This window comes from Cucurbita moschata, unplaced genomic scaffold, assembly GCF_002738365.1.
Source record: "Cucurbita moschata cultivar Rifu unplaced genomic scaffold, Cmos_1.0 Cmo_Scf00027, whole genome shotgun sequence".
Lineage (NCBI taxonomy): Eukaryota > Viridiplantae > Streptophyta > Magnoliopsida > Cucurbitales > Cucurbitaceae > Cucurbita > Cucurbita moschata.
Window position 1 is genome coordinate 1,099,570 of NW_019268543.1, and position 22,880 is coordinate 1,122,449.

Sequence of the window (22,880 nt, forward strand, 5' to 3'; positions counted from 1 at the left end):
GTTTGAGCAGGAATAAAAAGTTCTTAACATGTTGGGCAATGATTTAATCGATATTTCTCTTATTATTAATTAACACAACTTGGCTGCATTTCTTTGATTTTATTCTGGAAGTATATATGCTTTATCGTTTTTAACTGCCAATAGTAAGAATAATTGTATAGGTCCCCTTTTGGTTGAATTATACAAAATTCCTACCTTTTTTTCCGGAGTGCACTCCGACTCTGCTTTTACGTTCTCTGGACACTCTTACCCATGAAAATTTGAAAAGTTAATTTTATATTGGTAACTTCATTCTAAATGAGATGGCTTTGAAGTAAATGCATTTTATTGAACATTTTACTGTGAGAACTAGAAATCTAACAAGTTAGATCTGTAAACTGCCTAGTGATGATTCAGACCTGAGGGTAAGTAATAAAAGGCTTAGTAGAACCGTCATATTCTTAGCATCTAATATTCTACAAGTTTTTAGTCAATTAAATATGGTAATTAAGGTAGTTTTCTAGTGAAATAGTCCAGGCAAACTAGTCTAAAGACTCACAAATATACTAAAAAAATACTAAGGACGATAATAAGTTAGATTTGTAATTAGCTATCTAATTAACATCCCACACAGTCTAACCATTTTAGCTGGAGTTTACTCGAGAATAAGATTTTGTTGATTTTGGATCACTGTTCTTAAAAATAAATGGTAATATTTAGAAAGATTTTATTTGATAGGGTTGTTGTAAAGAGTGTTTAAGACGAAGTAGCACCTTCTGTTTTGTGTTTTGTTTTTTGTGTATTTGCTTTTCTACATTTGATACCAATTACGTTCTTTTGAAGTGTGACTTTGACAAAGTGAAAGAGACTAGAGAAATATTGAACAGATCAAGGAGAATTGTTATTATAGGTAAAAGTGTTCAAGAGCAATGGTATTTATAGAGTACCAACTGCCGAGTACGGTGATAAACAATCACTGCTAAACAATATATAGCTGAGACGTAACTACTAAACTAAGTATTCGTTACATGAGGAGGTAATAGTAACTATTGCCTTGACACCCCTGCAAGCCATACAATGCCCCATAGAGGAACAAACATTAAGCTCTACATAAATGAGATGAAAGATTGTGCAAACAAGAACATCATCGAGTTAATCTTGTTATGATGTAATACTATTGTCTTGGGAAATCTGAACTTTATCTTCTTTGGGTTTTCTCTTTTGAACTTCCCCTCAAGTTTTAATACGTGTCTACTAGAGAGAGGTTTCTACACCCTTATAAAGAATGATTCGTTCTCCTCTCCAATTAATGCCAACACAGTTGTTGAAGTTGAAGTAGTATGTTCACTAATGTTCACCTCTCATGTTTTGATAACTTTTTGTGGTGAAGCTATTCTTGCAGATACACAAGCTGATGGAAACCAACATCCTCAAGTCCTTGGAATGATGCAAGAGATGACAGAAGTAGTGTATACGAGCTTTTGTGACCACACTTAGATTGAACACAAACTCCCAACACAGTTCAAGAAGCTTTAGGAAGACAGCTCAATGGAAAGCATCCACTCTAGAGGAGTCACAAGCTCTTAAAAAAGGCATTGGTTGGATGTGGATGGTTAAATACTCTTCAGGTACTCTCTATCGCAACAAATATAAATGGACCAATTATTTCAACTTTATGTGAAAAATATTCTCCTCAATAGTGAGGATGGAAGAAGGGTATATGGGTATTTTTTGAGATTTGAAGACAAACATAGTAAAGAGGGTTAGATGAAAGTCCACGTCGGTTAATTTAGGGAATGATTATGGATTTATAATCAAGGAATACTTTTTTCATTGATATGAGTCATTTCGAAGAAGTCTAAAGCAAAGCCACGAGAGTTTATACTTAAAATGGACAATATCATACAATTGTAGAGAACGTATTCATCTAACAAAGAAATGATATTTCTATGGTCTGAAACCATCATTGAGCTTGACTAATATAATTATTGAACTTGACCCTAGTGATCTTTTAACACGTCTTTCAAAATTAAATAGTTCTTTACTCAAATGGAGCCTCCCTATTTCTTTACTACACACAAGACATAACATGGCTAAATATACTGAATATAAGATAATATATCAGTGAGATCAAAATCAAAAACAACAAAAGATTGTGATAAAAAAATAAATTAATAAGGACTTGTTTTATAGGTATTCTCGTAAGATGAACGGAGTATTATAAATGGATGATAATGGACTACAAATCCCGGTTTAAATTCATTTTGTTAACTTAATTAAATCATTTTCTGGAGATAAAAAAAATGAAAAAAAAAAAAAAAAAAAAAAAACCTTGCGAACTATGATCCACTGAGAGAACGGGGTTACGGAAGATGAGAGTGTAAACGAACCTCGACGATTGGCTGTTGTACAAGAATGCTGCACAGGGGCCGGTTTGAGTTGTGGAAGGGAGGGTATATGAAAGACGAAGGAAAGAGCTAAAAGAAAGGGTGCAGATGTGCGGCTACTGCAGTGAGAGGGAGAAGAAAAAAACCGGGGAAAATAGAATTTAGGGTTTTGTTTTTCTTTTAAGAATATTTTATATATACCTCATTTCAAAAGGTTTTTAAGAATATTTTATATATACCATGCAGATCAAATTCTTCAACTCACGATAAAAATAAGGAAGAAACAAGGACCAAATAAGAAGAAATGAAGAACAGAAAAACAACAGCTCCTCTGGATGTGGGCAAATTTTGTAAGGATGGTGTTGAATGAAAAAGTCAAAATTGTGGGCGATTAAATTTGCACGCAAAGCAACCAGACAGTTGGGGGCAGGTATGAGCAGGACGAACTCAATCCACCGGCACCCACCGCCACCAATCGAGGACCAATTCTACATTTCGGCAACGCCATAGCCATCATACCCATTAGCTTGTTGAATTGAGTGGGTCCGGGTCTTCACCTACTACATTTTTTTTTTATACCTCCATCAATNAGAGAGAAATCATAATAGGAAAATAATATTAAAAATAAGAAAAGAATTTCTGTTGAAAAATAGGGGGAATATTTTATCGTAGAGGGAGCTTGGAAAGAAAATCGAAGCGATTGAGAAACGGGGCAACGGAATCGACTTCATTAATCATTGCTACTTCCCTAATACGGATTCAATTCTTCTGTTCTCTTCTCTCATCCATTTACTGTTCTTCCCCTTGCTTTTCGGGTTTTCAAGGTTAGGTTTCGGTTTCTGCTTCTTTCTCAATTTGTTTTCTGAACCCTAATTCTCCTGAACTTTTGCCATCTCCGATTCCATTTCTGTTGTTATAAGCCAACTGCTTTCGGACTTCGATTGATAATGGTTCGGATACTGCCATTTCGTTTCTGGTTATGAAAAATGAAAGGAAGCTGTAGATTCACAATTCATTTGACTTTTGCTGTTCTGGGCAATTGATGAGATTGATGCTCTTATTCTGCTGTTGATCGTGTTTTATTATCCTAATGCCGTTCCTTTTATGATTTGAAGGATTTATTAGCGGATATATTTTTATGGAAGGAGTTGGGGACGACGCGGCCTCTGCAGTAGCACCTCTGGCCAAGTGGAGAAACGATTTTGCCAGAGCGTTTCAGTATTACTTGGATCGATCCACTCCTCACCCTGTCCAGAGGTGGTTGGGAACCCTTCTTGTTGCAGCAATTTATGTGTTGCGTGTTTTCTATGTTCAAGGGTTTTATGTTGTTTCATATGGCTTGGGAATCTATATCTTGAATCTCTTGATTGGCTTTCTATCGCCCAAGGTTGATCCTGAACTCGACGTCTTAGAAGGAGCTTCCTTGCCTACTAAAGGTTCTGATGAGTTTAGGCCGTTCATACGCCGACTTCCGGAGTTCAAGTTTTGGTATTCCTCTTTCCTTTAGCTACTTTGATAACTTCGATTGAAATTTCATTGCGTTTAACATTGGAAATGGCTTTGGCTAGCTATCAAGTAACTTGTTCTGGTTTTTTCTAGCAATAATTGAAAAGATTTCATTGCTGGAAACTACCATATGATGAAGCACTTGGTATTCTTTTCTCGCTCTTTATTTCGAAATGTTGTAATTGGAATGCAGTTAATTGTATTAGATAAAGTTCCAAGGACATCACCCAGTCTGTAAAAAAGTTATATCAAAACAATTCGCGTATATCTATACCTATCTATATATAACTTGCACTTGGAAAAGATTTATGTTTATTTTTTAGGCTCGTATAAATTTCAGGCTTTATATTTGGAAGATATATCCGAATTAACGTTTTTTTGTAAGTTGCTCCTTTCCAAGTGTAAACATATTGCAAAAAACTTGTTATTGCATGGACATGCGTTTTTTCTTGTCAATTGTCATCCTTATTTTATACACTTGGCATTTCTTGGGGATGGACATTAATTGAATTGTGAAGTATTACTGCATTACATACTGTTAGTGAGTTGTGCAGCATTACATACTGGCTTGCTTTGATGATTACAGTGGACTCTTATGACTATTCAAGTGTCAAATTATAGCAAATTCTTATCATTGCATGATGTTGGAGTGAAATGTGCAGTATCAGATACTGATATCATTTAGTTGTGTTGATTACTAAATGAACTCTTAAACCTTTTTTCCCTTTCTATTTTCAGGTACGCCATCACCAAAGCTTTTTGTATTGCATTCTTCATGACTTTCTTCTCACTCTTTGATGTTCCGGTTTTTTGGCCCATTCTTCTTTGCTATTGGATTGTTCTATTTGTCCTGACAATGAAGCGCCAAATCATGCACATGATCAAATACAAATATATTCCATTCAGCATTGGAAAACAGGTTAGGCAACATGAACTTAGCTAGTAAATAGTCATTTAGCAGCGCATAGATACAGAGAGCACACCCCTCCAGATGGAGAACTTGGCCAAAAATCAGTAGCACCCCTCCTGCCCCCAGAAAAAGAAAAAAGAAAAAAAACAAAAAAAAAGAGAGTGTGTGAGATCCCACGTTGGTTGGGGAGGAAAAGTAGATGTGTTTTAAAAACCTTAATGGGAAGTGCGAAAGGGAAAGCTCAAAGAGGACATTATCTGCTAGCGGTGGGCTTAGGGTCGTCACAAATGGTAACAGAACCAAATACCGGGTGATGTACCAGCGAGGATGTTAGGCCTAAAACAGGGATGGATTAGGGGGCCCCACATCGTTTGGAGAAGGAAATGAGTGCCAGCGAGGATGTTGGGTCTCAAAGGGAGGTGGATTGTGAGATCCCACGTCGGTTGGAGAGGAGAATGAAACATTCTTTATAAGGGTGTGGAAAAGCCTGAAAGGAAAAGCCCAAATAGAACAATATCTGTTATTGGTGAGCTTGTAGCCATGTACTCCACATCAGCACATCCTCTCACAGAGAGATAGAACCTTTTTCCAGTAGTCGTTGAACACCCATCCTGCTCCTGCTTCTCGGGCCAAATATTGTAACTATGTAACTTTTCTCCTTTGCTTTGTGGCAGAGATATTCGGGAAAGAGGTCTTCTGCAAGTAGCAGTGGCGTTTCAAGAGACTAAGTTTCATCTTGCCCCTCTGGTTAATAGTAGACAAAGTGTGCAGCACTCGCATTCTTCTTTCGGGTTTCCTAAACAAGCACGTGCTTCTTGACAAGTACGAATTCAGGCTTCTGGTGGTAATGTGGATGTTGTAATAGGTTTTTCTCATTTCCCTGTAGACCACAACACATCCTATACTTAGTTTTTCTTCGTGTTTATCTTGTTTAGGACTATAGGCTCTATTACTATAGAATATGGCATATAATTTTTCGTTTGTATCTTTATTATTATTTTTCTGATGGGGAAAAATGAAATGTCCAATTAATATTTTTATTGGGTTCTCGTTTTCTTGTCAGTCTTTTGCTCTAAAATGGCAAAGTGATAATGTTTGTTGTTTTGTTTGAGACGATGACAAGAAGACAAGAAGACAAGAAGACATGGAACTGGCCTTCTGGGCTCTCCCAGGTTCGAGAATTGCTGCTTCTTGTCTGTTTTTTTAAACAATCTAGGCGTGCTTCTGGACTGCTTTATTTTATTTCAAACAAGTTTCCATTATATTTTATTTATCTTTCATTTTGGTAAATATGTTAGAAATTTGAATATTTCTCACTCCTTTTCGGTGAAGCCCATGAATAGAAAACTTCTAAGAAGAAGAGAATAGCATGAAAATTAGCGGACCAAAGGAATCAAAACCAGTTCCTCTGACCAACAAAATGACCTAATTGCTAGAAACAATAACTCTCTTTGAGAAGGAAACACCCAAAAGAAAAAACCCAAGAAAATAATAATAACTTATTTAATTCTTGAAAAAAAAGAAAAAAAAGATTATCCATCCACTTGTGTTATTAAGTAGTGATGGAAACCTTCCCAACAGGTAGTTCTCAACTAACTAACTTGACTTCTCTTATTAGATTAATTAAAAATAAAAAATTGTTACATACGCAATAAGCATAACCCCATGGCCAGCTAATTCATTACCTTTGCCTTTGGCTTTTAAAGCATAAAAGAAAAGATATCCCTTTTGAAGCTGAACCCACCCCCCACCGCCGCCGTCCGCCGCCGTCCGCCGTCTGCTGTCCTCTCCCCTCTCCCAACAACCAATGAACCCTCGAGCTTATGTGTTAATCTTCTTCTTCTGGTCTCTCCTCACCATCCTCACTCCCGCCCTCCTCCTCCTCTCCGACACTTCGAATCCCTCATCGGTCACCGGTCAACTCCCCTTTAGTAACATACATTCTCCTTTCTTCTTCTTCTTCTTCCATTTTTCTATATAGCTCTGTGTTCATTTTTTACCTTTTTTTTTTTCTCTGTTTTGCAGATGGCGAAAATGGAGGGTTTCAAATGAGTAGAAAAGTTGTGGGGTTGACCAGAAAATTTCAGATGTTGAAAGTTTTGGCTGAACAACAAACCACACCGCCGATGATTCCCACTCCCATTACAGCCCCGTCGCTGTCGCCGTCTCCGACTACGCCTCCGGGTGCCGCCGTTCCGGTTCGGAGGTTCATGGCTGGTGCTGGGAAAGTCATATTGACAATGTTGAAGGGATTGGAAGAGGCACAGTAATTAAGGCTGGTAGGATATAATTCAGTCTCTGAATATTTTATTTATTTTAAAATTAAAAAAAAAATCACCATATTGTTTGTTGGAAAAATAAAAATTATTTTGACCTTTTTGGTAAATTAAAAAAAAATGAAAGAGGAAATTGTTTGTAAATATTTTACCTGTTCTTTGTTGCTATAAAGCAATTAAAGAAAATTTAAATAAATGTATTGGTTTTCTATTTACTGTTCTTTCTTATCTCTAAGCCATTTATTCTAATGTTACGTACATAGGAAATTAATTTGTTGACTTATTTATTAAATATAATTTAATTAGTTTACTTTTTTTTTCTTTTTTTTTTGTGATGCTAATAATTCTCCTGAAATGATTTAATTATTCATTTTCCTTCTAATTTCTCAACAAATTTTATTTTAATTATTATACTAATAGAATTTATAAAGATTCAAATTATTAAAACAAAAACTTACCGACACAAAGTTATAATCCAACCTAATTCAACCACCCGTTCGAGTTTTAATCCAACCTAATTCAACAACCTGTTTAAGAGGGATCAAAATCAATAATAAGATTCATTTTTCCAATTGATTGTAGGGTGCAAAATCAAAGCTTTTTAAATCAATTTTCTTAAAAATTAATATCATTAACAAAATTTTAAAAATTAGTTTCCTAAAAATTTATCAAATAATTTATATTAAACAAAATTACTTGCAAGTTTAAATTAAAATCAGACAAATTTTGAATAATTATTAGATATTAAATATCAATATAAGAATAATCGAATTGATATGCTTTATCAACATTAAAATCAAAATTTATCGACTAATTGTGGAATCATGATGTGTTTTTTATTACCTCAAAATTTACCTATGATGAAGAAAATTGATATTAAAGTAAAGCTTATGAATCAAATAAATAAATATAGCATGGTAAAAAAGCTTTTATTAAGGAAAATGTGGGGCATGAAGAGTAATTAATTTATAAAGAAATGAATAAATAATTAATAATAAAATGGACAAACCATTTAGAATTGATAAAGAAGCAATTTGTATTATTTTAAAACAACAAACGCCAGTTGTAATGTTATTCGTTAAAGTGATTTGACAAAAAGCCAACGCCTTTTGTTTTTGTTTTTTTTTTCACTTAAAATAATTTTTTTCTCGAAGTAAACCCGACCTTATCAATATAAATTCATCCTTAGAATTATTGTTCGACGCCATCTCGATCAAGACTTAAATTTTCGTAAAATTACTCTGATTACTATCATAACCTTCACAAAAAAAAAATCGTTACAAAAGCACAAAAAACAAATTCGAAAAATCACTTCAAGCATACTTTTTTTTATTAACGAGGTTGATTTTGAAGTTTCAACTACTATATGATATTCTAATTAAAAAGGAGTAGAAAAAAAAAGGAAAAATGACAAACTTTTCAATGGACTAATTTGAACTTTAAACTAATAAATTAATTGATATGAACGTTGAATTTTATAGATTTATTCTATTAAAATTCTAAATTTATATTTAAAGTGTAAATTTTATATTTAAGATTGCAGAAGAAGGAACAAGAAATGTTCTTTCTATTACTTATTTTTCCATCATTCACATCACCATATTTCTATATTTCTATGGTAGTTAAGCTGTTCTTGTTGGTGGTGTGTATGTATGGGAGAGTTTTCATTAATACAACTATTTCAAATTCTAGATTCAAAATAAAGGCGATGGCTATTGTATTATCATATGCTTTTTTCTTCTTCTCTTTTTTTTTTTTTTTTTTGGAGTATAAAATATAAAGGAAAATATTTTTTAGTTCCGAAGATTTGGGTATAATTTTCATGGCAGAATCCATGTGCAAGATGAGAACAATCTTGTATTTAACTTCAATCTTTCAAGAACAGAGTACAATCCAAATGGGAAGAAGAACTCCATAAAAGCTCAAAACTCCCACAAAACCCAGAAATTTCAACCACTTAAGATGCTGAAAAACAGAAACTAAAATCCCAGAAGCAATGGAGATTACAGAGTTTCGACATTTTTTCCTTTGCAGCCACGAGAGTAGCGGCAGCCATGGCGTCGGGGCTTTTCTGGGTTGTCAACCTCAGAATCGCTCGACTCCATTAACAGCCCTCTCAGGCATCTTCGTCTTACAGCGGGTTCATGGGTAACCCTCTGGGCAGGTTTTGCAACCTGTAATTCATCTTTGGATTTTGTTGATTCTCGAGGGAATTTCAAATTGATTCCAGGATCATTCTCAGTAAATGAGCTATCTAACATGATTGAGTTGTTCATATCTTGAACATTGATGTTGATACATAACTTTTGGACTGGATTCTCTTCTGTTCTTGAATCTTGGGGTGTTTTATGATTGAAATTTCCTTCAATTTCTGTGAAACTTTTAGCGATTTGAACTGGATTGTTCTTATACTGGCGGTGGATGTGGATTGAACTATCGGCTTTGGGTTCGCCGGAGAGTAAGTGCATTGATGCCCCTTTGTTGTTGCCTATGAGTGTTGTGAAACTCTTAGGGTTTTCTTTGTCTGAATATTTGATGTTTAGTTTCTGAAAAGCTTTGGCTAAGTCTTCCATGGATTCTTCCTGTTTGGAGTCCTTTTCCAGATTTTCCTTAGTTTCTTTTGACTGTTCCTGTGATTCTGGAGAGGTTTCTAAGCCATTTTCTATGGTTTGATCCGATTGGATTGGGGTTTTAGAAGAGTTCTTGTTCGAATGGGGATTGGAATTGTTCTTAGATGTCAGGTCTTCCTTGGTTTCAGGCTGGTTTTCTAATGAAGTTTGAGGTGAAAATGCTGATCTTGAAGATGATGGAGGCTGAGAATCAGCTGTGAATCTTGATTGTGATGCTTGCGACGACGGAGACGGTGACTTTGAAACAATTCGGCGTCGAGGAGCTGTAGCTGCCGGTGATGGAGGCTTTGAAGAAGCCTCCTGAGATGGAGAGGCTTTGCCTGATACTAATGGGGACTTATTGGAGTCAACTGAAGATTGAGGGGTTGTTTTCGATGGCGATGGAGGCTTGGAAACCAGTCGGGTTTGGTTTTTCGCTCGAGAATGTGATGGTGACTTAGAACGAACATTGGCAGGAGGCGGCATAGGCATAGGCATAGTTTCAGTTCTTTCAGGTGGCTGAGCTGGTGCTAAAGGAGGCTGTTCTGGTTTTATCTCAGGAGACTGGACTGATTGATGCCGAATGTTCGGCACGGTATCGGCCGGGGGAGATGAAGTTTCTGCTTCATCTATGGCCTCATTTACAGGAGGAGGAGAATGCAGAGAGTAAAGGAATGATGGGTTTATGATTGAAGGCATCCTGGCCAAAGCTATATATAATTTGGCATTGGATACTTAAGAAACATTGCTCAACTTTTGGATTAGCTTTTGCATAAGAGCTTCATTCTTTAGCTTTCTTTTACCTTTCTGTTGGACAAAGAATATGGCAGGCTCTTGCCTTCTCTACGAACAACAGCATCGTCCAATCCTAAACTTTACGATTTTAATCCTAAACTTTACGATTTTAAATGTTGAGGATTGTTGTGAGAGAGTCTTACATTAGCTAACAAAAGAGATGACCACGGGTTTATAAGAAATACATCTTCATTTTCAGATTATTGAAGTAAGGAATGTTCACTAGAAGCCATATTAATTGAAAAGTTAGTTTCATGATGAGATCGATCATGATCGATGATTGCAAGACATTCATGTAAAGCAAAAGCAAAGAATGATGTGCACTAATCAAATTAGTTTCTTAATGTGATGAATGATAATTGCAAGTTATTCCTGTTTATACTACTTCAAATCGCCATGGAATATAGAGCATACCTTATGTTCATCATCAACGGAGCTTCCTATCACAGTCCAATCCAGATTCTAGGTCAATTTCCGCGCTAATCTTCACGAGTTTCTTCAATCGCTTGAACAGAGACGATCAAATATCGTTCAACAATACTCATAAATAAATCAAATAAGAAAATATTTGAATTAACTAACGATTTTCATTCGAACCTTTGATAAACAGATCCAAAATGCAGGGGATCGTGAGAGCAATACGATCGTGGCAAGAGACGTTGAAGATCGCGAACTCGCATCACTCGTGTAGGAGAGAAACGAATCAAGTGGAAAAGATTTTGGAAGGATCAGAATCAAGAGGTTCGTCTTCTCCACTGAAAGGTTTGGAGAATATTACCGTGGCGGAGATCGTTTCGAGAAATGGAGATGGAAGTATTGGCTCCTCGTGGTTTTCCTGCAGCGCGGATGATGCGGCCATTGATACCGTGCAAAATGTAGCGAGTTTGATTCGGTTTCGCCATTTCCAAAAAGCTCGAAAGCTTTTCTTGTTGAGAAGATTGAGGAATTTTTCTTTGCTGCAGATGGCTAGAAACAACGTTGGATCGTTGGTGGTGTTGAAGCCTGAAGGACAACACATCGCCGGAATTGTAACGGAAGGAGGTAACTGAAATGCTGATAGTATAGGAAAATATTACAAATGCTGATAGTATTATGAAAATATCATAACATAATAATAGAGGAAACTTTCTTTTTGAACGGGGCCAGAGGCTCAACCCTGTTTTCTAGAACTTTCTTCTTGAACCGGGGCCAGAGGCTTGACCCGTTTTCTAAAACTTTCTTCTTGAACCAAGGCTAGAGGCTCGAGCATACGTCGCTTCTACACTCTCTTTCAAAATCTCTCTACCCCATTTTCTAAAACTTTCTTCTTGAACTGGGGCCAGAGACTCGACCCCGTTTTCTAAAACTTTTTTCTTGAATTGAAGCCAGAGGCTCGAGCATACGTCGCTTGGCCGTAAGTGACACAAAAACAAATAGGCTTAAGTCACTTGTTGCTAGAAGTGAGTGTCACACAATCAAGTTCGCTGCCATCAAAGTGTGATTGTGACACGTAGTATACTTAATTTTTACATTATCTCACCATATCGAACTTACCATTGCCCAGTAAGTTCCCCGTAGGGGCATTATCCAGTATGTTTTAGTCATAGAACGAGCATACTAATGAGAAAGTTCGAAGATACAAAAAAAATTACACATAAAGCATTATAAATTAATATTTAAAATTATGATCGATTCCTAAAAAAAAAAAAACTAAATAAATAACAATTTTGCCTTCATCTAAAACACATTTGAATTCTAAGCAAATTCCAAAAATTAAATCAAGATTTTAAAAATTTTCGTTCTCTATTCCATGAATATAAACTTGGTAATTGCTGTATTTTTATGGTCCTCCTAACCAGACTATCTGAAGAAGATAATAGCAGATGGGAGATGTCCCATATACACAAAAGTTGGGGAAATAATGACTTGTGAGGTTATTTTCTGTCTTCCCTCAGCTACAAAACCAGATTACAAACAACAGTTCTCACTAACACATTTTTAATTTTCACGAACAGGACAAACTAGTAACCGTAACGTCCGACACGAACATCCTTAAAGCAATGCAGCTTATGACAGGTAAAAATACTAAGAACAGTGTCCTCTAGATTCTGAATTTACCATATAAAATGTAAGTCAGCTCCTTCTCCAGCTGCATCAACGACCATCTAAGAAGAGAATAATCTAGATGAAGTTCTTGGCATTTGCAGAGAATCGCATAAGACATGTTCCTGTGATAGATGGCAAACTAGTTGGCATCATTTCTGTAGTAGATGTTGTCAAAGCAGTGGTAAAGCAGCAAAATGGGGAACTCGAGCGACTAAATGAGTATATAAAAGGAGAATCGTATTAAAAATCGAGTTCTAAAAATTTAAGAACACATGATTCAGTACCTACTGTAACAGAAAGCATGCTTTATTGAGAGACAAGAACCTGATAGTGAATACCATGTAAGCAAACAAGCATAAAATTTAAAAGAACCAGTTATAAAAGCATGTCGTGAAATCCTTCATCTCTTTTTTTTACGTATTTGTGAATGTCCCGACAAGCTTGCATACACCTTACCCGACAATATTCGAGACCATCATGGATTAAATTCATTCTCTCTATGTACCTTTTGTTATACCCACGACCCTTATTGATCACTAAGCCAACCCATGAGGTACGACATGAAGCAAATAGGAACCGAAAAATGATTAATCAGAAAACGTTGGTTTGTTATGCGTCGGCATACCTGACATCGAACCAAGGGATGATGAATGTAGCCATAGAATACATGACATCCAAGGGGCAAGCATTTAGGAGAAGAAAAACAAGGGTAAATAACACTACCTGGCAAAGAAATGCTGAGATGCCAATTCTTTCCAGCCACTAGCTTTGCCATAGAATGCTAGTTGATGGTAAATATTCACATTTCCGCCAGTAGAAACGAATTTTCAATAAATTTATAAATGGTCGAGAAAGCATCTCAAGGCAGTCTCCTGCCACGAAGAGCTTGAGATGTCCTCAGAGCCATTTGAAGTGATTGGGAAGCAGTGAAACCCTGGGCCTCCATAACACCCTGCAATCTTTTAGCATCCTGCACAAACCCGCCTGCTACGAGTCCATTTATGATCCTCTCAAAATCACCATGTCCCAACTCCTCCTTTTTAGCTTCCAAGACCCCGAGAGCTTGCAGCGCCTTCTTTTCAATCCCAGCTCTCGAGTACATATCACATAGGCTAATATGAACCTTAAAAGGGAGGGCATCACCCTGCGCGCCGATCTTGCCTAATATCTGCTCAGCTTCATCGACCAGCTGCAACTTGCCCAACCAATCTACAAGAACGGCATAAGTTGCAACCCCGGGCTCAAATCCATCCTTTTCGAGCTGTAGTAAAAGATTCAAAGCCTTGTCCAACAGATTCTTCTTTTCATAGGCTGCAACCATACTTGCAGTGCACCTGTCATCAGGCCGGTGCCCAATTTTTATCATGTAGTCAAAATTGTTTCTTGCCTGATCGGGATCACCAGCTTGCCCGTATGCCTCAACGAGCAATGTACATGACTCCAAACTTGGCGAGAAGCCAGCAAACTGCATAGTAGCGGAAATTCTTCCAGCGCCACTAATATCACCACGTTGGGAAAATGACCTTAGTAATGCCATGTAAATGTCCTGGCTGGGTTTAATGTCCCTTGCTTCCATCTCTCTCATCAGCGACTCGCCCAACTTGGGTTGTCCAGCATTTACAAATGCCATTATCATGGAATTATAAACCTTCTCATCTGGCTGGAACCCATGACTCCTTAAGGTATCAAAAGCTTCCTTTGCACGATCAAGATTGCCCACCTTGCTATACATATGAACTAAAACTGAGGCTGTCAAAATGTCTGGTGTAATGCCCTTCTCGTTCATCTTCTTAAGAATCCTTTCGGCATCCTCGAGGCGGTTCTCTTTAGCATGGACATCGACAAGCTTAGAGTAGTCACGGATGTCGGTCTGAAAAGACTCTTCACTCAAAAGAAGTTCTGCAACCTTCATTCATAATAAGCAACAAATTAAACTTAGGGTCTTACTAATTTCAACGTTATGTCGTTCGTTTTGACATGGAGTAGAAAAGATTCACTGATAAAAAATCCTAATGCATTACACCAGCAATCAAAAGTGTTCCACCGAGCAACGTGTAGATAAATAGGGTAACTGAGTGAAATTTAAAATGGACAATAAAATTGACAATAACACAAGGCAAGAAGGGAAAATAAGAGAAATGTTTTTTACCTTCAAGTATAAGAATCTATTACTCTCGTTCAATTTGTCGAGTAAGGCGATCCAGTCAACCCTAGTGGGTTGAAGAAGATCTTTCCATTCAGCCAATAATGGCGATGGGTCTTCGTTATCATTTAATGAAAGAATTCTCTCCGTGACCAGTTTGCATTTGCCAGAAATTGGTTTCGGTTCCTGGGGCCATAACACCTCCTCTGCCTCATGGACTTTGTCTGCTACTTCACTCCACTTGGGATCAGATAAATCAAGACCATAAATCTTGTACTTTATCTTCCCTCGCCTTTTGGGAAGCGAAACAGCCTCGGATTTCACCTCGGATGCAGCCTCTACACTGCTCGGAGAATCGTTGTTTTCTTCCTGGGTACAAGCCTCTTTTTTGAGCTGCTCCAAACTTTCATAAAACTCGCTTTCCTCCATTTTTTCACGGGCCCATTTGAACCTAAATTCCCTCAGCATATCGCCTCGAATGCCAACTTCCCCAGCAAACCTACACATTTCTTGAACTTCCTCAGACAGCAGAAAACCCTTCATTTTCTCCTTTTTTGTAGCCTTCTTCATATCATCCAAAACCATGTTGCTAACTTCACTTACTGTCTTCCACAAATCCTCACTTAGGTCCCAATCTCGATTCTCAGTTGAAGCCTTTAATGACTGCTCAAAGCTACCCTTTTCCATTTCAGATACTAGTTTTTCCACAATCATCAAAAGCATTGCATCTACTGTCTTCTTATCATAATCCGGAAATGTTTCAGAAATCTTCCCGCGCATTATCCAGACAAATCTGGATAAGAACTCATTCATTGATCCGTCATCTTCCTCAACATCTGCAGACTCAAGTTTTGGCTCCATTGCTGCATCACTCAACTTAGTTACAGTGGAGTGAATGCACCTACTGAAAATTGAATTCGATTTTCCAAGCTCAAAATTCCTGACAGGAACTGAAGAATAACAATCGTAGTGTGGATCGAGCAAAGAAAATGAAGGTGATGTGATGAAAGTGCGAGTCACATTGATGTTGACAGCCGATTGCTGACGAAGTAAGTTGCCATTGATTCTCAAAAAATTCTTCAGTGTTCGACGAAGGAGTAAATGATTTAGGCTCATCTTCGGTCCCTTAGCCCTGTATAAAAAAAACAAAAAAACAAAAAAACAAGGAATTTGAAATGAACTGTGATTTCAAATCTTGAATTTTTGAAAATCTGCTTCCAATTCTACCCCATAAGATACTCTTTTTAGAAAACAAAAAATAAGGCTAGCTAGTTCATATGCAAACAACTCCCTGTGTCTCAATTCAACTCAATTACTCAATCCAATTCAAATAAACTCAAAACTCAAGGTTAGTTTTCTATATATATATTTTTTCAATTGATATGAATCATTTCAACCTTTTCAAATCAGCTGTTCTTTCAACAAGTTTTTTTTTTATAACCAACTAAACGTCAGGTGGATTTCTTTCTTCTTCTTCTTCTTCTTCTTCTTCTTTCCCCTTTTTTATGAACTGATTCAATCCTTCTTTTTTTTTTTTTTTTTGCCTTCTATAATTTGTGAGGTATAAATTCTTAGTTTTTATTTTTCATTCAGACTAGTAGAGCATTGGTTGAAGAACAAATCAAACAACAAAATTTATATATATTCTTTGTTTTCTCCTCCGTAGGTGAAGAGAATAAACCAACATAACCCAACGAAAAAAAGATAAAAAATAATAATAATAATAATAAAACCTTGCAGATCAGAGAAATAAGCGGCGGAAGGCTGAGACGGCGGCAGCTGAGAATGCAGCGTGTGGCGGCAGCCGTTGAGACGGCGTCGAGCAGGGACGGCGTGCAGTGTGCAGTGACGAGAAATGGGAGGGAGGGGGTGACTGAACCTGAAATAGGGTTTAGAAAAAGAAAAAAAATAATAATAATCTGATGGTAATGCACGACGAGGAAAAAATGGGGAAACTGAAATTAAAAATGGAATGTTAGGTTTTTTTTTACACATTGAAATTTTCATTTTTATTTTAAATTTTGAAATTTCTTCTAAAAAATACATTTTACGTACAAAAAATAAATAAATTGTTTTTTAATATGTGGAAAAACTAAAAAGAAAAAAAAAAGTTAATTTCTTTTCATAATTTAGTTTGATTTATGACGTTAATTTGCAAGTTTTTTTTTTTAATTTACAGAAACTTCTTTATTTATTAAGTCAATATTTTCTTTAATACCGATGTTCAACTAGCATGGGTTAAAATCAACACCATATATTGTTTATTGGCGATATATGACATGTCAGATATCCACGAACTTCAGGTCTTTCCGACAAATTAAAATAGTTGTAGCGATGCATGCACGAAATAATTCTTTTTAAGTTCAGTTAGTTGGTTAGTTGCAATCCTTTTTGGATTGTCGACTAATTGTTGTCATCCGATCAAAAAATTAGATAAAGTACAGCGGTCAACCAATGTTGGTTTATACTTTTTTATTATACGTAATAAAATTAATTATTTTTATTTACAATTTAAATTAGCCACGATGCATTTTTTGAATTATAATTACGGTTTTGAATGACGAGCCAATCGATGGTATTCCTACAATATTTTAAATTATCAGTATATTAGGATTTTCGACTGTGTTATTTTATTTATTTTTTGCTAGTTGGTCATTGAGATATCAAAGTTCGATAGGTCGGTTGCAGTTTAAGGTTCCATTTTTACTTGAATATGTCATTTTTAGGGTTTTAGAAGGGCTTCTTTGTGAAAATTCATATTTTTTAATTAAAAAAATCAACAAAATAAATGAAATAATTTAAGAGTATTTTTGGTGGATATTGACATTTAAAAAAAAAATCATAATTTGGAGGTACGATAGAATTACCTAAAATTTATAACGGTGAGTTGCATTAATTTGCGCTTGTTAGCATGTAAGACCCAGGGGACTAAAACGCAGCGTTTCGGTAGATCGATTTCCAAATTACCCTATTGCTGCGATCCCATTGCTTCCTCGTTCCATTTCTGAGTACAAGAAGCCCAAAAGCTCCCAGTGATTTGGTTGGCTCTGAATAGCGCGAGGTCAGAGAGGAGGAGGAAGAAGAAGACGATGGGAACTCTGGGGAAAGCCATTTACACCGTTGGATTTTGGATCCGTGAGACGGGTCAGGCAATCGATCGCCTTGGCTGCCGCCTCCAAGGGAGATATTTCTTCCAAGAACAGCGTAAGCAATTTATTGTTATTGTTTTCTGAAATATCACGTTCCTATAGTGTCGGATCTTTCTCCTTTAATTTTGACTTTCATCCAGGTATGTTTTAGGAGTTCTGTTATCCTGATTGGATCAGCTTGTCGGAATGCTAATTGATTATGTCTGAATTTGATTGATGAAAAGTGTTTTTCGTGGTAAATACAGCTTATGCGTCGTGTCGTTTGTGTGGTTACGCCAGAGTTGCCATTGATTCTCAAATTTTGAGTGGCTGAGGTTTCGAGTATTAGGGTTACGGATGTACACGATTTTTTTTTTTTTTTTTTTTGGATTTTTATTAGAATTGTTGATGGTGGTATACGAAGCAACGTATGACGAATGCTTCTATAATTTTATAAGAGAGGGTGTCAAATGCGGGCAAACGATGCTTACTGGGATATAATGGAATTCTTAATTACAAATGCAAGTGTAATTTGGGAGTAAAGTTTTAGTGAAATGACTCCCTTGGGGATTTCAAAGTGTAATTGTTGATGGCACTGTTTCTGAAACACACTTCTTGTTAGATTTGCTTCATTTTCTGTTTGCTGTGGTATTGTAATTTGTTATGAATTCCCTTTTATTGTTCTATCATATTGATGATACCTAATGGACTAATGTGTCTGAGGTTTCCTGCAGTGTCGAGGCATCGTACTCTGATGAACATATTTGATAAGGCACCTGTTGTTGACAAGGACGTATTTGTAGCTCCAGGTGCATCCATTATTGGGGACGTTCAAGTTGGAAGAGGATCTTCTATTTGGTATGGGTGCGTTTTGAGAGGTAAAACCCATGTGAAGGACTCTTTTGTTGTTACAGTATTTCCAAGTCCGGTTTGTGCACATTTAATCTTGTCGGTACATGCTTTGAAAGTTTGGACTATCTAAAATTTTTGTCCATTTTAAACCTCTTCAAGCTATTGTAACAACACTACTTACCTAACAATTTCACTAATGAAACACATGCCCTTTCAATATCCCAATAACAACTCAGATATTGCCCATACTAATATTCCTTCCTTAACGCAAAGGTTTATGCAAAAATTAATGTAATGAGAGTTTGTGTTATTTGATGTGTTTGCAATGTCATCCAGAGTGCCTCTCCGTATCTGTTGACATTTCAACTATCATTAGCTCACTTCGGTTGCCCACTCTAAGTGCTTTAAATATCTGTGGCTTTGTCTTTTCCTGTCAAAAAAATAATTACTTGCTGGTGCTTCATGGCTAGCTCTTGCATTCCTTTTTCACCTTAACCTTGACACTTGATGTTCGATCAACTTAGGGTCCGTTGGGGAGTATAGTTTAGAATTTATTATATTTTATTGTTCACATATATAGCTCCTTTGGTAGGATCATTTTTAAAAGTAGTTTTTAGTTTAAAAAACTTTAAAAAAATAATAGTATTTTGTTATTTTCGTGTGTTTTCTTTTTTGTATTCTTTGTTAAATGTTATGTTTATATATGGTCATTAAGAATATAGAAGACTCTCTTCTTCTTGGAGTGCCCCATCGCTTATGCTACAAACATATAGAAGACTCGTACCATGTGTTTTCCTCCATTTGGAGAGGGTCTTGGGTTTAAGTTGGTGTTTTCAGGAAGATTTTCACTATTCCTTATCATCTATTGACTTTGGAATGTGTAGTGAAAGTGGCTCCTTGGAGGAGGCTTTGGCTAGAGAGGAATGCTCAATTGTTTCAAGGAAAATTAACTTTTCTGAGCTTAGGAGATGATGAGATTTAATTGTGCTCTTGATGCTGTAAATCAAAGAATTTTTGTTCTTATTTTCCTCTTTTAAGATTCGGAGAAGTTTTTTGTCATCTCCTTCAGATTTTGTAGGTTGGGAGAATGTCTTAGTTTCCCTTGTAGTTCTGTTTTCTCTTATTTATTATTTTTAGAAAAGTTACTTTAAATAGAAAAGGTTGTCAACTGTTTTATATTTTGGTTTTTTTAATTGATTTGAAAAAATAAACTTTGCAAACTTGTTATCCTAGGAGAGACCCATCTTTTAAGAACAGAAAATCATTTAAAACATAATCTTTACAGAGGACCTCACGGTCTTGTGTCCACGTTGTTTGTTATTATTTCTCATTAGAATATATGCTGAAGTATGTTTTAGATAGGAGTTGTCAATTTTTTAAAAAACGGAAAATCATAAAATACAATCTTCATTCTTCAAACAACTTCTCAGTCTTTTAGACATATTGTTTGTTTTTATCTCACTAAAATTTCTGAAATTGACAATCTGTAAAACAGTATCAAACTTAAATTAAAATAGACATTTAATTCATATCATGTTAGGCTTGTTAGCCAATGACATTACTTATACATTGAACTCTTTGTATGTTTTATTTCATAACTTAATTATCTATTTGACTAGGTGATGTGAACAGCATCAGTGTGGGATCTGGAACCAACATACAGGACAACTCCCTTGTGCATGTGGCAAAATCTAATCTAAGTGGAAAGGTTTTGCCGACTATCATTGGCAACAATGTCACCGTAGGTGTGTGTGCTATGTTATCTTAGCTGTAGCGATATAATATATCTGTCTGATCTTTTGTCCTGTATACCGTGAGCAACTGAGCATGCTGAGGATGCACGTGTTAATTATTTTAAAGTTTTCTTACTTAAAAAGAAGTTTAAACCTGACAGGTCACAGTGCCGTATTACATGGCTGCACTGTTGAGGATGAGGCTTTTGTTGGCATGGGTGCAACATTGCTTGATGGTGTTGTTGTTGAGAAAAATGCCATGGTAGCTGCTGGAGCTCTTGTGAGGCAAAATACTAAGATCCCCTCTGGAGAGGTACTTCTCAAGACTTTTTTTTTTTTAGGCCGAGGTAGGAGAGGTCTCCTGCAAAGTGGTTACAAAAAAGCAACCCTAAATGAGGTTGATCAAGAAACTATTAAAAATTACAAAGACTTGTTAAGGACACTCCAAGTTGAAGTTTTAGGCTGTAAGCTGAACTCAGCCTAAAGATTTTTGTCTGTCATGGTACGGATTAGCATTCTTTTCTATCCAAGTGAACCACAAAAGAAGCTCTAATTGTACAATTCCAAAGCACTTCAGCTTTGTCACTTACCCCACCTATCGTTGATAGTTTTCATTAGCCACTCTGATGTCTACACAGAAAGCCACTCCAAATGTAGAAAGAAGGTGCCACTCATTCATCGTTTCCTCATCTCTTTTATATAGAGCAAAAACTTTAGGCAAGATGCAAGTATATAAGGATTCTGTCTTTGAGTCCTATCATGCATATTTAAACTCTTGTAAGTCACAGACCAAAGGTAGAGTTGACACATTGGGATCCTTGCTATTCACAATAAATTTAGTGTGAGAAGAGTTTAAATTTAGGCGTTGCAAATCAAATCAAGGTGAGATGAATTACACCCAAAAAAAGAAAAATCTTGATCTGTTGAGGCAAAAAGTTCATCTTCTTCAGGGCCAAATCTTACTGTTTCTATCTTATCTATTGGGAAAATCCAATTCCTACTGTCTATCAAAAAGATCCGGCCTTAAATCCCAAACTGGAATATGGGAATTCCATTCCTCTTTGATCAATACCCTCTAGTGGATATCTTGAAATAATTTGGTTACCCTGGATACTAATTCTGAATGATAATCTGTTCTGAACTTGCATTGGAGCATGGACTTGGGCTTCTATGTTAGCTTTATGGGGTCATGGGTAGTGAGCTTTACCACAATGTTTATTTGCAGGTATGGGGAGGGAATCCAGCGAAATTCCTCCGAAAGCTCACTGATGAAGAGATAGCTTTCATATCTCAGTCGGCCACCAATTACTTGAACCTTGCACAGGTTCACGCAGCTGAAAATGCAAAGTCTTTCGAGGAAATTGAGTTTGAGAAGGTGCTCCGCAAGAAGTTTGCTCGCAAGGACGAAGAATATGACTCAATGCTTGGTGTTGTTCGTGAAATACCCCCTGAACTCGTCCTTCCCGACAACATCTTACCCAATAAAGATCCCAAGCCTTTGCAGAAATAAAACCACCCATCCTTTGTTCAATCTTGATTTGTTTAGCTGAGGAGTATTTTGGCATCATATGCAAAAATACATCAAAAAAGAGTTTGTGTACTTGCAGAATAATATCGATCATCTTCTACCGCAGAATTATGGCATCCATTTTGGCTGTTGGGACTATTCTTCTGGCAGCATTTTAGAAATGGTTTTACTGCTCAGGATGAAACTGACTTCATAAAAGTAGATTGTAAGTTTGTTCATCTTCTGTATCGAAGCTCCAATTTTCGTTCCTTTTCCCACTCATTTTGCTGATATTTGAAGCATTTGATGTCAAAAGACTGTCTGAAAGTGACTCCTAAAGTGGTGTGAAAGCCGCTGAGGGCTAATCTCCCTCCTCTGTATGTTTCAAGTCCTTTGGATTCTTCGGACAACATTATAATTGGGAGTCTGAATATTTGATACAGGTTGAGGCTTTAATGATCTTGGACAAGCAGATACTGATTGCCTGATAAAAAAAAAAAAGTGGTAAAATCAATGATTTACAAGTTCATTTTTAAAATTCATCTTTAATTTAAAAAAAACAATTTTCTATTATGTGTTCAATAAGATCTTGAATGAACGATGTTGCATTACAGGTGACATTCTCTTGGCCTTCTCTTTGAGGCTTTTGGCAGTAGATATTGTTTTATTTGGATTTTCTTTCGAAACTTGCCTTTAAGAGTATTTATAAGGTATGCTTTGTCTTACAATTTGTTTTATTTTATCGAACTCATGGGCATCTGCTAGCACATATTGTCATTTTTTAGTTTTCTCTTTGATGCTTTCTTCAGCTACCGAAGAGAGGTTTCTACACTCTTGTTAGAAATGTTTCGTTCTCCCAACGTGTCTTATTTTATAGAACTTAGATGATTATAGCATAATAATGAGCAGGGAGGAGGTAGGATGAATTTTATAAATCCCATAACGTGCAATGAAATGAACCCACTTGAAC

At 36.3% G+C, this 22,880-nt stretch overlaps 6 protein-coding genes across 9 annotated transcripts; 4 read left to right on the top strand and 2 right to left on the bottom strand.

Annotated features, from left to right (window-relative positions):
• The first annotated feature begins 3,008 nt into the window (after positions 1 to 3,008).
• On the top strand, positions 3,009 to 5,773 carry LOC111462507 (protein RER1B-like). The gene is made up of 4 exons (XM_023106102.1): positions 3,009 to 3,190; positions 3,482 to 3,854; positions 4,611 to 4,791; positions 5,457 to 5,773. Exons 2-4 carry the CDS (start codon positions 3,505 to 3,507, stop codon positions 5,508 to 5,510), a joined length of 585 nt encoding a protein of 194 aa, XP_022961870.1. The 5' UTR covers positions 3,009 to 3,190; positions 3,482 to 3,504; the 3' UTR covers positions 5,511 to 5,773.
• Positions 5,774 to 5,857: 84 nt separating this feature from the next.
• On the top strand, positions 5,858 to 7,156 carry LOC111462508. Of its 3 annotated transcripts, none has more exons than XM_023106105.1 (2): positions 5,858 to 5,954; positions 6,808 to 7,138. In XM_023106105.1, exons 1-2 carry the CDS (start codon positions 5,927 to 5,929, stop codon positions 7,050 to 7,052), a joined length of 273 nt encoding a protein of 90 aa, XP_022961873.1. In that variant the 5' UTR covers positions 5,858 to 5,926; the 3' UTR covers positions 7,053 to 7,138. The 3 variants fall into 3 exon arrangements, with proteins under 3 accessions (XP_022961873.1, XP_022961872.1, XP_022961871.1); XM_023106104.1 differs by lacking the exon at positions 5,858 to 5,954 and adding an exon at positions 5,979 to 6,698 and having other exon boundaries at positions 6,808 to 7,156; XM_023106103.1 differs by lacking the exon at positions 5,858 to 5,954 and adding an exon at positions 5,983 to 6,713 and having other exon boundaries at positions 6,808 to 7,156.
• Positions 7,157 to 8,893: 1,737 nt separating this feature from the next.
• LOC111462498 (pollen-specific leucine-rich repeat extensin-like protein 2) lies at positions 8,894 to 10,379 on the bottom strand. Its single transcript, XM_023106090.1, has one exon. It carries the CDS (start codon positions 10,364 to 10,366, stop codon positions 9,062 to 9,064), a length of 1,305 nt encoding a protein of 434 aa, XP_022961858.1. The 5' UTR covers positions 10,367 to 10,379; the 3' UTR covers positions 8,894 to 9,061.
• Positions 10,380 to 10,821: 442 nt separating this feature from the next.
• On the top strand, positions 10,822 to 12,933 carry LOC111462506 (CBS domain-containing protein CBSX3, mitochondrial-like). 2 transcript variants are annotated; one of them, XM_023106100.1, is made up of 6 exons: positions 10,822 to 10,928; positions 11,073 to 11,340; positions 11,425 to 11,503; positions 12,301 to 12,374; positions 12,457 to 12,517; positions 12,649 to 12,933. In XM_023106100.1, exons 2-6 carry the CDS (start codon positions 11,080 to 11,082, stop codon positions 12,789 to 12,791), a joined length of 618 nt encoding a protein of 205 aa, XP_022961868.1. In that variant the 5' UTR covers positions 10,822 to 10,928; positions 11,073 to 11,079; the 3' UTR covers positions 12,792 to 12,933. The 2 variants fall into 2 exon arrangements, with proteins under 2 accessions (XP_022961868.1, XP_022961869.1); XM_023106101.1 differs by having other exon boundaries at positions 11,073 to 11,337.
• On the bottom strand, positions 12,230 to 16,593 carry LOC111462496 (putative pentatricopeptide repeat-containing protein At2g02150). The gene is made up of 4 exons (XM_023106087.1): positions 16,424 to 16,593; positions 14,697 to 15,822; positions 13,271 to 14,453; positions 12,230 to 12,669 (listed from the first exon to the last, which is right to left on the bottom strand). Exons 2-3 carry the CDS (start codon positions 15,804 to 15,806, stop codon positions 13,407 to 13,409), a joined length of 2,157 nt encoding a protein of 718 aa, XP_022961855.1. The 5' UTR covers positions 15,807 to 15,822; positions 16,424 to 16,593; the 3' UTR covers positions 12,230 to 12,669; positions 13,271 to 13,406.
• A 1,048-nt stretch (positions 16,594 to 17,641) lies between these two features.
• On the top strand, positions 17,642 to 22,366 carry LOC111462504 (gamma carbonic anhydrase 1, mitochondrial). Its single transcript, XM_023106097.1, has 5 exons — positions 17,642 to 17,894; positions 18,553 to 18,696; positions 20,290 to 20,415; positions 20,565 to 20,716; positions 21,629 to 22,366. Exons 1-5 carry the CDS (start codon positions 17,780 to 17,782, stop codon positions 21,911 to 21,913), a joined length of 822 nt encoding a protein of 273 aa, XP_022961865.1. The 5' UTR covers positions 17,642 to 17,779; the 3' UTR covers positions 21,914 to 22,366.
• Positions 22,367 to 22,880: the final 514 nt, after the last annotated feature.